Source organism: Neopelma chrysocephalum, unplaced genomic scaffold (assembly GCF_003984885.1).
Source record: "Neopelma chrysocephalum unplaced genomic scaffold, ASM398488v2 Primary Assembly neopelma1_96688, whole genome shotgun sequence".
NCBI classification, from domain to species: Eukaryota; Metazoa; Chordata; class Aves; order Passeriformes; family Pipridae; genus Neopelma; species Neopelma chrysocephalum.
The window spans coordinates 382,515-399,147 of NW_020925333.1; the positions used below are offsets into that span (position 1 = coordinate 382,515).

Consider the following 16,633-nt stretch of genomic DNA (forward strand, 5'->3'; position numbering starts at 1 on the left):
TTTAAAACTTTAAGAGAAAAATAGTGGAAGGTTCTTAAACATGTAGGCAATCATGCTCACCTAGGAAGTCTCTGAGGCATCAATTTTTGTAGGATTGGAAAGTATTCTGGAAAATATCATATTTCTGTGTGTGTCCCTACTCCTGGACCTTCCCTAGATCAGTGTTATTGCCCTTTTCTTAAAGACAGGGTATGAAGTTAGTCTTCGCTTGATCCAGTTATTAAAAAAAAAATTAAAAATAATAATTAAAAAAAATCTCATAACCAGCTTAATTTTATTCCTGTACTGTATCATTAACATATTCCTGTTCAGCCATGAGAGCAAACACCATGATAATTATTCATGACACATGGATATTCACATATATTTCCTGTGGTATGGCATAGTAAAAACTCTGAAAAAAACAATAACCTAACTTTGGCTTCTGATATTTATATGCCTTCAGCCATGTGGAGTACTCACTCTTCGAGCAGAAGTCTGATAGTTTAGTTTTCTGCAATCACACAGTCACTAATCATACTTCACAGAATTACAGAACTACAGAGTGGATCAGGTTGGAAGGGATCACAGTGGGTCTTCTGGTCCAATCTCCCTGCTCAAGCAGGTCCATCCCAGGGCACATGGCACAGAATTGTGTCCAGATGGTTCTTTGTTAGAACCATTTCACATTACAGTCATATTTGAAACACAATGAAGTCATGCTCTTGGTGAGCCATAAGACTGCAATTTCTCTTAAATTTTAACAAATATATATGTTGTGGCTACTACCTTCTATCACTGCTTCACTATTCTTTCTTCTTTTTTAGAAAAAAACAATGGATTTCAAATCAATTCCACCAATCACAGTTTCTGCTGTCCAGCTAGATACCCAAGAGCAGTGGAATGGCATGATAAAAGTACCTGCAGCTTCAGTGATCGATAATCAAAACAAAGTAATACACCAATAAATGTGTTAGCAGTCATAAGCTGATACACTGGTTGTGGTCAACCTTTTATTTGTCTGTGGCTCTCATTAGAGCATCTATCCTCCATCACTGGCATAATGGTGTTCCTTTATCGATGTTTTTTCATAATTCTTTGTGGTATGTTTTCAAACTGATTTTCAAGAATTCAAATCCAGTATGAGTATCAGAATAATGTATATGACATCCATCTATATTTTTAGCATAAGTTCCAAAGGAAACAAGGCTGATCCAATTGTTTTGTCATTGCACCTACCTGTCAGTCTCCCTCAATTATTTTTGAACCTAGCAGACAATTACTGGAAAATTTGTTTGAAGTGGGGAGGAAGGATAGTTCTCAAACAGGTTTCATTTGAAAAGGCAGCTAAGTTGAGAAAACAAAAGGAAATTAATGTCCCTGTTGAGCAAAAGATATCCATGTTAGCTATACTACTAGACCTCAGAAAAGCTACATGGAAGCAAGATATAAGGAAACAGTCAATAACAAAGGTATATGAGGGCTGAGTGGTTTGGAAATACAGCAATAGTAAAAAGCCATCTGAGGCAGAAGGAGATATGCTCAAGGTTGATAGGGGAGTTTAAATACATGAAAATTCAGGAACCCTGAGTATGAAAGACAAAACAAACATATATTTACCTTTTTAGTTGAGTTGAAGATTACTGAAAACATAACTATATCATTTTCTCAGTAGCATAGACCTGATTTTCATAACAATCTTTGAAGTCATAAAAGGAATAAATAAAACCCATTTGCTATCATTTGTGCTTCACAGGGGTGCAGTGTAAACTCAAAAAAAGCCGTTTGAAGTTCACTTAGGTCTCATAACATGGAGATAAACATACTTGATTAGAGCACGGCAGTCCTAATACCACAGTTGTATTCTTCTGTGGTCGTCCTGCAAAACAAGAATTTGCCAATAAGTGTTCCCATAAAATCTGGTTAGACTGCATACACTTTTGCAGAAAGGGACATTACCATCGAAGGCTAAAGAACATCTTTGACTTCAGTCCAGGACATCCTCTTCAGCAGACTTGTGGAGACAGAAATATGATGACTAGGGTAAGTACAGAGCTCTATTTATTTTCTTTTTATTACATGGATGCATAAGATTTAGCACTATAGCTGCTATGGATGTGACAGCAAAACTTTAAATTTATTTCTAATGGTTTTCAAATCAATTCTTTGCATCTGACTTTCTGCTTTTGAGAGCATGCAGAACCCTTTTTCTTTAGCTCCATCATGTAAACTGGTTTGTATGTGCCTCAAAATTCAAAATTAAGGAAGAGAAAATGGCTTATTTTAAGACCAACCTGACAAATTAGTTTGTGTATCTCGAGGAATTCCACAGTCAAATGTTAATGTGACACTGAGCAAGAAATGGGAATGGGCAGCACCTTCTAACTAGATTTTTCAGAAAGAAATTGCGTTGTTTTATTTCAATTCAGCAGGACTTTGTAAACTAAAAAGATAAAGTGATTTTTGTCTGTGTGAATCGTCAGTATAGTTCAAGGAGGAGTGTGGTGTGCTTAGCTGCATTTGGAGCACCTTGCTGTGCTGTTGCTCGGTGATTTCTTGTTGCCACAAGAACTTTTTAACTTGTATTTAAGGAGTCCAAATATATGTGGAACCTTTTGTTTGCAAAACCCTACTTTAAAATTTGCACAGCAAGCACACTCTCTCAGCATGATTCAGGTGTCTTGCTGCTTTCACAAAAGGTTTGTTTAGAACCAGTATGTACGCAAATATGTTGAACACAGAACTTTTGCTGCTGCCAAATGCAGCTTGAAAATAAACAACAATTTACAGTCCCACTATTTTGATTTGATCTTGATTAGTTGGACAAAATTACTTCCAGAAGTCCCTGCTTGCCTAAATTATGTCGGAAGGCTGTGGTTTGTGTCGGGAGTGACTTCTCCACTGGAGGTCACTGCTGTGCAGGAAACCGGGAAGGGCACCATAGGAAAAACACACACGGTGTTTCTACCGAGCACTGCGTGGAGAGCTTCGGTTCCCTCATAGTTACGAGGTGAGATCCACCAAACTGCAGGTGCGATTCATCTCACTGTGTGTGACGGAACGGGGGACACACGGCCCACTTATCTCTCATTTCCCAGGTAGCACATTCCAAATACCGGATAAAAAGGGGAAAGGTGAGGTTAGCAGAAGAGCCTTGGAAAAAGACGTGAGAGTAGGGCAGGAAGGAAGAAATGTTCTTTTTGAAAGAAACTCTCTATACTAGTAAGACTTTGTGTACGCTCTCTGCCTAAGCTGGCTTTACCAAAAGGACTTCCAGCAGATGGAAAACTGATCATGGGTCTCTGCTGTGATTGACAGAGGCACAGATGAATGCATACTTATTTAACCTGACTTGCACTTTCTTTTGTTTATGGGTTTATATCACAGGCTAATCAGTCACTTTAAAGAAGGTTTTTATTACCAACTTGCTACCACCTGCTAAGAATCAGGGATCAGAATTCACTGATAGTCAAAATAAAGTTTTTTAAAAGGCTAAAGGGTAGGGATATAGAAAAGGATGTCAGGCATTATGCAAATACCAGGTAGAAAGCCTTAGGAAATTTTTTTTTAACTGTAATTCTTAAAGCTGTTTGGATTAAACTGTGTTTTCATTTTTAAACTTTATTGTCTTTGATTAAAACTGCTTCTGAAGTTACTTTGTGTTTTGAAATGTTTATGCTGGGGGAGCATCCTCTTTGTTGTTGTTATTTAGGCCACATCACTGTCTTTATTATACAAAACTAAGAAATCTTATAAAGGGCTGCATTTATTTTTAATTAAACTTTAACATTCTAGATTGAATGTTTTTCTAGATACCTAACTCTGCGTCTGACAATCCTTGAAAATGTATTGCTCGTACAAGAAAATCCACAATAGAGAATGTGAGATTGTCTACGTGAGAGAAATTCTGAGGTTTGGCCAGTTCTGTGACTGGTCAAAACGTCCAATACTCTAAATTTCTCTGTTCTTCTTGCTTTTGCACTTCCTCTTCCTCCTGGTATCAGCAGCTGGGGGGGATGCTGAGAGGGAACCAGCAGATAATCCCCTGCCCAACCATTTACATGAGGGTATATGGGGAGGAAACCGAAGCAACTTCCTTGAGAAAGTTTCCTTCCACTCTTACTGCCTAATATCCCCTTCCCCCAGTTTAGACTCCCTCTCTTCTCCTCTCCCTGGTGCCAGGGCGCTGCTGAGCCACCCCCATGCTCTCAGGCTTGTGCTGGCTCCAGCCAGCCCTGGGTCCCTCCACGACAGGGTGAGTCTCAGTGAGGGGCACAGTCAGGGCCCAGTGAGCCGATGGTGGGGGAAGACAGGGCACAGGCATGGCCATTTCTCAGGGGCACAGAGGAGAGGGGCTGAGGGACCACAACCTCACCAGGGCAGACTGTCCCCAGCTGCCACAGATCCTTTCCCCACACAAACTGCTGGTGCTGAGCTCCCAGTAGCCCTGCCCTGCTCCTCCATCCTCCCTCTCTACCCCAGTCTCTACTGATTTCCTCTCACACACAGGTTCTAGCAACTTCCCAGCCAGAAACTTCCCTGCTTGTTTGCCAGCCTCCCGACTGGATGGCTTGCCTTATCCAGATGGCCACCAGGTCCTCTCCATGCCCCCCTTGCCTCAGACCAGAAGTTGGTTGCTGTAAACTCAGCCATCACAGCTACATGCACATCACCTACAATTTAGCTCATTAAATTGTCTCACCAAGCCACCCGTGGTGATCAGTTGTGGCCCTCAGTGAGGCAAAGCTGTGGGATATGAGAAGCAGTGGTGCTGTGGCCTGCTCTGTGAGCCCTCTCAGCCCCTGCTTCATGGGGCTGTGTCTGTCTGCATCAGGACTCTTCACCACCATGGTGAATGCTATGCCTTCCAGAGTCTACCCTGGTGCCTGTGGAGGATTTAGTGAAAGCTCAGTGTTCCTTTATTCTGTCTGGAGCGTTTTCTGCTGCTGCACAGCATTCAGTTCCCCCGAACTGCTGCTGCTGAACCCAGGCAGGCAGAACACCGAAGTGCTGACATGAGCAAAAACCACTCAGCTTGCAGGGCAAAAAGCCTCATTCAAAAGCTGCCTAATTTGAGCCCCCTGCGTGGGTGAGCTCGGCAGCAAAAGGGGCCTGTGACATGGCAGAGGGCACTGAGGGGCAGTGCAGGGGCAGGCACCGAGGTGGGGAGCAGCGCAGTGCAGGTGAGTCACCTGGGAGAACATGACAGTGAATACCTGAATAAGAGCTTTGTATTAAAAGAGAAATTGCTTGAGATTTGAGCACTCCTGAGGTCGAGTCACAAAAAAAGACAGACTTTTGGCTCTTTGTGTGAAAGACTGTTCTGTACAGCAGATGCTTTGCATCCGCTTTAGCTGTCCCTGGGAAGGACTGTGAGTTAATACAGTGTGTACACCCCAGCAGAAAACCAGGAGCTTAACACACACCTGACTGTGATGCTCTGGAGTACACTTCATGGGAGGCATATGTTCCTCACAAAGCATAGCCAGAGCAAGGAGGATGCCAGCATCCTTTGACTTCTTTCTTGAATTTGTCAATTCTAACTTTCTATCACATAGAAAAATAGAAATACTGGAAACAGATTTCTTCACTCTTGTTCAGGCAAATATAAATATAATAATAATAGGCAATGGTTATAAGATCATAGAGATTGAATAACAACTATTTGACAGAGCCATAGCATTAACTTGAGGAGCCAGGGAATCCTGCATGTCAATTATCCTCAAACAGCGTCTGGAAAGGCCGGTTGTTCCCATAAGCATGACAGACACAAGGGAATGCAGTTAATTCACACATGACCACATCAAATTTCAGTCAGAAGTGCTAAAACTACCTTCAATTTTTTTACAATACAATGGAAATGCTGCAGCACATTTTTCAGGAAACCTAGGCCTGCCTGCAGACACAAAGATAATGCAGCCTGACACTGCCAGAAACTTTGGTTCGCATCGTCTGCTGTAGCAATTGCAGGCAGAAGATCCTGACAGCGTTCAGGAACATCAAGTTTTTACTGAAAATCAGTTACTTTTCAAAGTGATGCTGTAAAAGGATCACTGCCATGGTGAGGAGGTACTTCTCCCCAGAATTCCAGACCCTGGGGAGTGGCACAGCATTGTAAGGCAGGACTTTGGACTCTTTGACTTGCCTTCTGATGAGGTTTATATACTCAAAATATTACTCCCAGCAGCAGCATGAAAGCAGGTAGTCTGTAGCTTTTTCAGTACAAGTATGTATAGAGATTATCAATGGAGAAATATGTCATTTTTGCTGTTGTGTCCAGTCTTTCACCAGGAGGCAAAAGCCTCGTGAGAGAGAGGAGGAGGAGGCAGGAAGCAAAATTACACTGAAAAACGTTCCTAGCATTGACTTTCTCTTATCAATATTCCAAGTGTTTGCATGTGTTGTTATAGAACAACATTATTCCACTTTACCAAGAAGATTTTCAAATTTGCTTTACTGATATTAATGTAGCTGTCTAAAGGTGGTCTCCCACATACTTCCCTCATATATACCTGGTTTAAAGATTATCTGCTCCAGCCAAACATTTCTGCCTTTTTCTTCTCCCATGCTCACTCACCACTAATTCTGTTATGCCGTCTCACCTGATCTAGGATCATGTAATATACTTAAGGTCAGTGAAATGAAGTAGGTTAAAAACAATATGAAAATAAAAAGATTTTGTGTGTGTGTGTATCATGTCACTTCAGTTTACGCCAACTCCAGCAGCAGTATTGACACAGCTGTGGAGGTAACAAGATTCCAACTATGATAGTCTTTGTGACCACTGAATTGGAAAGCCAGAGGTGTTCAGATGGAAGTGCTTGACTTTTCAAACCCTTTCAGAGCATGGGACAACATCAGTAGATGAAAACAAGGCACCTCAAAAAGGTGGACTAGCACTTATAGCAGAGAAACTCAGTGATACTCACAGAATCACAGAGTCACAGAATCGTTAGGGTTGGAAGGAACCTGTGGAAATCATCTAGTCTGAGCCCCCTGCCAGGGCAGTGTCACTTAGAACAGATGACACAGGAACTCCTCCAGGTGCATTTTGAATGTGTCCAGGGAGGGAGACTCCACAACCTCCCTGGGCAGCTGTTCCAGTGCTCTGCTCAATGCTACGTTCCTCCCCGTGTTAAGGTGGAACTTCTTGTGTTTTAGTTTATGGCCACTGCTCCTTGTCCCATTGCTGGGCACCACTGAAAAGAGTCTGTCACCATCCTCTTGGCACCTGCCTTTGAGATAAACATATTAATGAGATACCCTCTCAGTCTTGTCCTGGCTAAACAGGCCCAGCTCCCACAATCTCTCCCCTTAGAGAGATGTTCCAGACCGCTCATCATCTTTATGGCCTCCACAGGACCCACTCCAGTACCTCCTTGTCTTTCTTGAACTGTGGAGACCAGAACTAAACACAGTAATCTAGATGTGGCCTCACTAAGGCTGAGAAGAAGGGGAAGATCACCTTCCTCAACCTGCTGGCCACACTCTTCCCTAGTGGCCAGTGTTCTGACTCTTTTTTCTTCCCTTTTTTCTTTCTTTGGATTTTGATAAATTTAATTCCAAAGCAGGCACTTTTCCCAAAGGTACATGGAAACAGTTGAATAAATGGTCTGATAAAAAAATGTATTTAAAGTTGCAGTCGTAAAATTTGCACCTTGTAACAATAACACACCATTGCTGTGCTGGGATTTAGATGCTGGCTTTGTTCTACACAGAGAGTGTATGGCATGTTTATAGATGGCATGTTTATAGATAAGAAAGCATTATCATTATTGATATTCTGTTCTTGCTTGAACATTATCTTGTGATTTTGTTGCTGCTGCTGTTGTTTTTGTGAAAAATAAAAAAGGCAAGATAATTTCACATTGCTTTCAGGCTTGAGGGTCCTGTTCCTGAAAGTATTAATTCCTTCATATTCTTTCTTCACCTAAAAATAGCTAATTTCTCTATATCACTCACAAACATCCTTCAAAGAAATATGTGGAAAAAAAACAGAGAAGTTTCAGGAAGCTGCTGCACCTGCAAGTGTAAAATGAAGCATATGGACATTGCAGATGGCCAACTTTCACAGCAATTTCACAGCATAAACTGTTATTTTCATTGTGGTTTTTGCAATTTTTATTCTCAGCAGCATTCTGTCAGTCAGGGTTATACTTATTTGTGTGTACTGGATAAAAGAGAAGACAGCAGGAACTGTCTAGCATTCAGAGCTGCAGAGATGAGCTAGTTCTTTGATCATTGCATGATTTGTCTAGAGCTGGTATTGTGAGCAAACACTTGCAGTGTTTTTTACCCATGCAAAATGACTGTATTGCTACAGTTAGCATCTTAAAACAGTCAAACTGTTTTAAGACTGCCAGACAGAATAGCAAGTCACAAAGTCTAATCTGCCCTAGTATTAATAATAAATGCTTTATCATCTGTGATGATTGTTTATTTTCACCAAAAAAATATTATTTTATAAATAAAATATGTTTAGCAGAATGAATAGCATAAAGAACTGCATTTCTCCCACTATAAAAAAAAAAATTATGTTATGTAACAAAAAAAAATCAGTTATCTTTGGCACATAGCAGTGTCTTTAACTCAAATAAGTACCATCCAGCACTCTAATAAACTTCTGAACATACTAAGATAGAAGTTTTAGTAAAATAAAGCTGGAAACATAATGCACTTCCAATGTTTTACTTTGACAACCCAAATCCTTTCAAAAATACTAAGAGGGTTGTGCAGAACAGCCTTTAATTAATTCAAAGACTCACAGCTTTTCTTCTGCAATCTCATCCCCATGCAGAGCTCCAGCAACTTCACTGAGCTGTATTTTGTAGAGGGTTCCGCCTTTGTGGTTTGGGTTTACCTTCAGCACAAACATGAGTTTAGAATTTCTTGTGAAGCTTATTTTCTCAATGTCGGCTTTCCTATTCTATATCATCCTTCCAACTCTTTGACTTGTGTAACAAGCACCCTTCTGAAGAAGGACAGAAGAAATGTATGATCATAGTTTTAAAAAAGATGTATCTCCACATTGCAGAAGTTTTAAAAAACTGGCAAGCAGAATCTCTCGAGATCCTACTGGCATAGGTCATAGCAAATAAACACATCAGCCGACACCTGATGAGTGGGAATATATGCAGGATTCTCAGTGGTAGCAGGGCACCAGACTTGAGGTCAGCCCAATCTTTATGCCTGTAATTGCCACACACATTTCCTTAGCTGCTATTCTGTAAAGACTCAAGCTTGTGTGCACCAACAGAGCTTCACAGGACTACACAATACGGGGAAAATGCAATACTTTTGAATATCACATGGTACATACTGCTGATGGCAGCAGCCAACTAGTCTGAACACACTTTAGTTCCCTTTTCCTACACCACTTCTTGCCTAATATCCTGAAGAGAGCAGTTCTCTCTACTGTTCATGATAATGAAAACCACGAGCGACATTCTTATGCAAACCCTCTGAGAGAAGCAGAACTCCTCTCAGTGAACAGAGGAGGCTGTTAAGGTGAAACACCCGTGGATTGTTGCATTTAGGGAGCCAGTTTTTCTGGCTGTATCAAAACACTGGAGAGCTTTGGGATATCCAGGTAAACTGTTGTATATGTTTGTCTTCGAAATAAATGTGCAAAGTTCCAGAAGAAATAGAATCAGTACAAGATGTGACATATAATTTAATTAACTGGAAATTTATTTGTAGATTCTACTTGGAATTCATTTAGGAGCTGAAAAGATGCTAAGCTGACAAAACATACTTTTGTCTCTCAAAGTTTTGTTCACTGAAATTTTACTGAGTGGTCCTAATTTAAGTCAACTTTTCATTTTGAATAATAGCATAAGTAGTATCACTCAAAAGGCAGTTATTTTCTTGTAATTCCTTTTGCATTATTTATGCTTTGTTGCTTTGTGGGTGGGGTATTTTTGTAATATACCATATGCTGGATTGAGATATCAGTGTGTGTACTTTGTTAGTAGTTGGTCATGGAAAATATTTTTGTTTCCAGCTATGATACTCAATGCCTTAAAACTGCACGAAATTTCCTTTAAAATCATCTGGGATTCTGAAATTCTAGAAATAAGGGTAGGAACTTTGCAGTGACAGGAACTTGAGTTTTTCTTCCTTGAAACTTAGAGCTGGTTATCCCTTAGTGGGATAATCAGTCAAATAAGACATTCATAAGTCACTGTATGCACTGTATGTGAATAGGGTTCTGAGTGAAGAGAGATCTGTTTGTTACATTTCTGGGCAGATCACTAGAGAGTTGAATTATTCTGAAATAAATAATTTATAAAGAAACCATATGAGAAAAATTATTTTTTAAAAAAAGAAAATTATTAAGTTTAATGTAGTTCTGTGTTTATACAAAGCTATGTTACAGAAATGTAATTGTTTTTCAGAAGGGGTATTAAACAGTCTGGTTTTATTGGATGGAAGCTCTTTATGGAAAATTAAAAACACCAGGCTTCTGTTGTTGAAGACTGAGTTGCCAATGGTTGATAGTTTTTCTGAGTTTGACTTAGAGAGGTACCAAAAAGAGTCAATAAGAGAGAAACTTTGTGGTGAGCTTATCAGGACATAGGATGAAGAGATGATCATGCATAGATTGATGCTTAGACCTCATGCACAGCCTGTGACAGCAGTAGTTTGGGACTAAGCTGGGATGTCATCTGGCTGTTCTGATCCGGCCCTGTGCCCTCACTAGTCCTGGTCTCAAACTCATCTGGAGCTGTCCTTTTATGTTCCTGCAATATTAGTAGTTGGTCTCATGATTAGATAGAAGGTGAGTAAAAGTGACAAGAGAGAGGTACCAAGGTGCAGAGCAATGCACAATGGAAAAGATAGAATAGACTGTGATCAGGCTGGAACACTGTCTTGTGTAATTTTGACAACTGCACATTCTCACATATGTGCTGGTTTTGTCTTGTTGGTGCTACAGGGATGTTTGAAATACTTTCAGAGTAACATAGAGGCTGTAAACCTGTCAATGGAGAATCTGTTCGATTTCTGTCTATCCTTTCCATCCTAGCGATCTGCCTTTCATAAAAACCCCAGGCAGCAGAATAGCCTGACTCTGTCAGATGAGGACTCGTTTCTCTTTATACCGACCATTGTATGAGAAGGTCTTCTTGCTTGGACAAACTCTGTTTTTCTGCCTTCTTTTCATATTTTTGCTACCTACATTCATAGGTACAGAGCATTGCAAAACCTCAGCTCCACTTTCCAAATGCTGCGCTTACTCTTAGAGTGAGTCTTCTTTAATTAGAAATTACAGCTAGACTCAAGAGGAAGAAAAGCAGTTTAGAAATTATTTACCTCTTCTGGAAACAACAAAGTTGCATAATGGTAATTCTGAAGCCTCTCTGTCTGGAAAAGGAAATAGTCAAGCAATAATTTATCACTAATTCAGAATAGCACTAACATCTAAACAAGCAGCTACATTGCCTCAAATCCACTAAGTTCAGTAGAATTTATATCAGGCCTTCGCAAGGTTGCAAAATAATTTTCAGATGTATATTTTTCTATAACTTTCATACGTAATTTTCCTTGTCTTTTCTGTCCAGTTCCTTATTCCATATATCCTGTCTGTGGATTAGATTCCCTTACTGGTTAAGAGTTTCTCTGGTTATTTCACTGTCACAAAATTCATGAGGACAAACACTTTTCTTCTTAAAGGGATAGGTTTATAATCTTTATTTCATTACTCTCTAGCAAACTCATCAAGGTCTACTTCTACTGAAAGACTATGGGTTTTTAAAGGCCTGTTTAGACCTTATCATTGGGGAATAGAATGGAAAAAGTTACAGTTGAGAAGCGAACAGATTGGGGTTTTTTTTCCTTTATAAATCAGATCTGCATGCATTTTGAAGAATTGCACAATTCCTTGTACAGTCAACTGTTACATATATTTCATTTGCCTGATTAATAATCCTACGCACACACATCTGCTATTCCGTTCACTGATCCAGTGTTGCTGTTTGAAGAAAGGGGAAGTTGAAGTGAAATGATCTTTTGCTTTCACCAAGACAAAAAAGTAAATAATGACAGTATATGTATGCCCAGGCAAAACAAATATTTTTCAATCAAGCTTCTCATTGAGACTGAAATATTTATAGTAAACTCAAGAATAATGTAGTTGGAACCTTCGTGCTTTCTGTGTTCTCGCTACGCTGCACTTCTGTACAGAAATGAGCAGTTATTTTGTAAATTATGGAGAATTACACTTGTTAGCACTAAGATGTAATTAAGATCTCGTTGTGAAAGAATTCTGTACAAGTGTATTTCGGTACCTGTGCGAGTCTCTACTGAAGGCAGTGGGAGGCTGGAAAAGCATTGTGTATACAAAGGAATGTGTGGCATGGGAACTAAAACCTGGGGATTGCTCTAGATTTGAACAAACACATTTGAATAATGCAAACATCTTGTATCAAAGCAAATCTTACTGTGCTCCTTACATGCTGCTTCCAGTTCATATCAGAAGCTGAAAAGGCAAAAATATTTTGCACTGAGTTTCCCAGTAGAGAACAAAGAGGGAGGTTAGAAAATAATCCAAATATTTCTTGCATGAGACTCCTCTGCTGCACAGGCAGTTTGCACTTTAGAGGGGAAGGGTAGCGGGAACTTAATCTCACTTCAGAATCTGTTCAAGTTCCCATTTCTTGATTTACAACCTGCTGTATGTGATAACGAAATAGGTAACTGCTGTCACTTCTGAGAAGGGAAACACGGGAACTGCGGGGATTGTTCTATGAGCAGGGCCACAAAAAAAAGATTTTCTCTTTTTCCCAGTTCCCAATCTGTCTATCTAGCATGTCAGGTTGTTCATTAGAATCCACAACATGGCCTCTAATATAATGTAGCTTATGAAGTCAGAAACCGGTGAGGTACATTAAAGAGAAGCAGAAAGATTTCACCAAGTTTCTTACTCTCTTCTGACTCCTAGTGTTCCCTTTACCATTTACTACTCATTTTAACTAAACGAAAGAGGGTCTATTGCTGATTGTAAGCCCTTCCACATGTCCAGCAGCTTTCTAGTCTTGAAGAGCTTGTAAATATGCATGACAAGGACAAGGTTTGTTCACAGTGTTGGGGAAAAATTTGTTTAAAAAAATCCATTGGCAATCCTAACATGGCAGTAGTGAATGTTTCAGTGCATTTTAAAGCATGTATGAATGTAATTCATGTAATTTTGTTATTACAAAGATGTAGAAAACTTCTCAGAAACCATATATGTAATAATAAACTTCTTCAAGGCCACATTCCCAGCTTTCAAAGTTTTACATGCTGAACATTGTGGGAGACCAAACAGGTGTTCGGACTGAATGTCTCTTGTCCATAACAAGTGTTGTCATTTGCACAGTACATTTTCTTAAATTTCAAATAGAAGAAGTAGCAAAATAATCAATTTATTGCTATAACTTTTAAAATAAATAACCTGTTGAGTTGGCCAAGCAGCTGATCAACTTAGAAGCTCTGAAGACTTCAGATATGAAGTAAAATTACAGCATCTCTACTGGTTTAGTTTTGTTACAGAACTTAAAAAAACTCAAAACATGCATTAGTACAAAGTCAAATGAGATCAAAGACAAAAGGCTTTATTATTCTCTCTGGCCTTTCAATTGGCTTAACTTTCTGTTTAAGTGGGTAAAATCAGTGTTTTGCAAGGTATTTTGGGAGAAATCTTAAATGATTAGTGATACATATATGTATGTCTGCAGTGGAATTGTGTGTGTGTGTGTGTGTGTGTGTGTGAGTGCATATGCATCAAACAGCAGTAGATGGCTTGAACCTGATAATTTCCATAGTAAATGTGCACTTCCTCCCTTCTCTATATGTTCAAAAGAAACAACAATGTGGTGCTCTGGGTATAAGTTTTATTATGTCTGTCTTGTTTTGGCTGCATTTAATGTGAGTAATTTGTACAACACAAGCAGTTTGGAAAGACTGAATTTCTTGGCTATGTTGAAAGACTGGGAAAGTTAACTTTAGGTTCCAGAAGTCAGAGGTACAACATGACAGGCCATTTATTTAATGTGATACAATCAAATGGAAGGCAAAAGGAGCAAAAGCCCAATTGAAAAGCTCTTGTTAATGAAATTTTAAAAATCACTGAACACACGCTGAACTGTACTGACTGAAGACACAGTTCCTCAACGTTTAAATTTTTTTCAAACACCTGTTTATTATGCTTTGTAGTGATACTTCCTTTTTTACAAACAAATTATTCAGAACCCTCCCTATTAATAACATTCCTGCTTTATGCTATTAGTTTTACATTTTAACTCACACACAAAATCCAGATCCTACTCAAACAAGTCATGAGTTGGATATGTCAGTGTATTTGCTGTAGCTACACACCTGCTGCCACTGTCAGCTGGGAAAGGACTCCCTCTTTCAGGGGGCCCCTGGAGCCCAAAGGTAGCCCCAGCCCAGCACAATGGGACCAGCTCAATCCCCTTGCTCCCATCCTTCACCATGTTGAGTTTTACTTGCACTGAATTCAAATGTATTGAGCTTTTGTTTTCAGTTCATATTAAAGACTGGTCCAGACAGTTATTGAATAGGGCTGATCAATGCAAATATTTATTTCTGAATGAAGCTGCATTTTATCCACTTGGAATTGTTTAACTTTTTTTTTCCCAAAAAAAGTTCAGTATCTTTGAAAGTATCTGGGTGCATTGTTTGTCATTTCTTCCAGTTTTGCTTCACATATTTCCATTTTCCATCCACACATGCACCATGTTTTTCAGATACAAAATGGAGAAGAGAAAGAGGGACAAAGAGAGGGTGGGGGGAGCAGCAGGGAAGAACACTACTGAGAAGGGAAAGAAAAACTCACACACACCCCTCAAATCAGAAAAATTTTTGTTTTCACAAAGGAACTTGCAGTTCTCCAAAGACTTGGCAGGAATAACCCTAATCTGGTACATTACCCAGGTCCTAGTACAATCTGTACTTCTCACCACAGACACTCAAATTTTTAGGTATGTATTAATTTTAAAGTAGTATTTTTTTACATTTATTATATGTTCAGTTCCCAATTCCGGATATAAACAGAAATTATAATAAGCCCAAAAGGAGGTACGTGGGCACTCTCTAAAGGCAGTACCTGAATGAAAATTTTAAAAGATTGTATCATCACGGCAAGGATATAACAAAATGCTCAGCTTCTCTTAACCCTACAGGAAGATGTGCCAGCCAATCAGCAGTACCACAAGCCTCAGACCAGGAAATTCTTTAAAGTACAGTATGTGTGAACATTGTAACAGGACTTTCTCATTGCTCTCTTTGTTTTTCTCTTCTTTTTGCTTGTAGAGTAGGAAGGCACGTTTCAGGTTACTCATGGAAAAATTTGAGGTGGGTAGCAGTGACAGAGAGGATGATCCTGCTCAAAGTCAACCCTCCAAAATCCCGAGAGGAGAAATTCCTGAAGGATTACAACAGGAAAGGAAAGCAGCATTTGAGAAACTAGCAAGTCAAGGAAATGAAATGTGTACTCCAGGACCCAGTACCTCTCATAAAACTGTTCATCCTAAGCCTCCTCTGGCAGTCAAGCCTTCAACTGATGACAAGACAAAGCGTGATCCAAAGCCATCACATTTGAACCCAGTGACACAAATGTTTGGCGTTCATCTTCAGCCAACTAACAGAGGAAATTATGGAAAAACTGAATCCACTAAATTCCCCATCAAAACCTGTGACCTAGCAAAAGGAGACCCAAAGCCTCTATGTCCAAAACCTGCACAGAACAAGTTCCCCAGCTCTGCTCCTTCTGATAAAGAAGAAAATACTCTGAGAGCAAAACCAAATTCAGATTTGGCATCACAGAAGAGTGAGGCAAAACCAGCATTTCCAAAAGTAGCTGGAATTAAGGAAAAGTTAATGTCTTCAGCACAGGAAAATGCACCCAAGCCTTCTCTCTTTAAAAAACCTTCTTTTAACATTGAGGTCTCTAACAGTAAAGACACTTCTAATAAATGTGGTTCTCTTCAAAGTAGTCTGTCAGGCCCTAGAACAAATACACACTCACTTAAGAAAGTAAAGGAAATGGGTGAAAATAACTCAGCTGCAGAAGCTGCAGGCAGTGATCTTCCTAAAATATCTCTGAAGCCTGCTGGCCACTCGCAGAGCTTACTTCAAGACACCGCCAAAAACGTGGAGGAAGAGACTGAAGAAAAGGGAATGAGTGTTACCAAGACCACCATTGCCAAGAAAGTCATCCAGGAAGGATCAGATTCTCCTCCTAAGTTTCGTAAGATCAATACAGCACTTGGTGCAGAAAGGTCATCAGATGAATCACGAGAGAAAGAGGATGGGGACAGGAGTTCAAGATGCCCCAGGCAGAGAGTTTGGGGCCCAGCGGTCAAGATGGCCCCGATCCCACCAAAGCCCAACAGACCCCCACAAGTGGAACTGCGAGGATACCAGAAGAGTTCCTCAAAAAAGAGTAAGTCCACTCTGTTCTTTCTTTCTTGAGTGTTGGCTTTTTGAAGCATTTAGTACCAGGTTAACTTCAGATGGAATCCTCTCTTCTGTTCAGAAATAACATGGCACTTCTGCATCAGACAACCCCTTAAAACTTTAACTTATGCTTGTGTACAATTTATGTTTCCGTACAGGACAGAAATTAAAATTATATTCTCTATTCTCCAGCGAT

General features: G+C 39.8%; 1 protein-coding gene across 8 annotated transcripts in view; it reads left to right on the forward strand.

Moving 5' to 3' along the window:
- The first annotated feature begins 2,557 nt into the window (after positions 1-2,557).
- Positions 2,558-16,633, forward strand: part of FYB1 (FYN binding protein 1) — a 48,552-nt gene continuing 34,476 nt past the window's right edge. For 4 of the 8 annotated variants that reach the window (XM_027709160.1, XM_027709165.1, XM_027709163.1 and 1 more), the window contains exons 1-2: positions 7,125-9,568; positions 15,292-16,423. In XM_027709160.1, the coding sequence (XP_027564961.1) occupies positions 15,319-16,423 (1,105 nt within the window). In that variant the 5' untranslated portion in view covers positions 7,125-9,568; positions 15,292-15,318. Of the gene's footprint in view, positions 2,990-4,125; positions 4,235-7,124; positions 9,569-9,591; positions 10,760-15,291; positions 16,424-16,633 lie in introns of those variants that run through there. The other 4 variants (XM_027709166.1, XM_027709167.1, XM_027709161.1 and 1 more) reach the window with 4 other exon arrangements.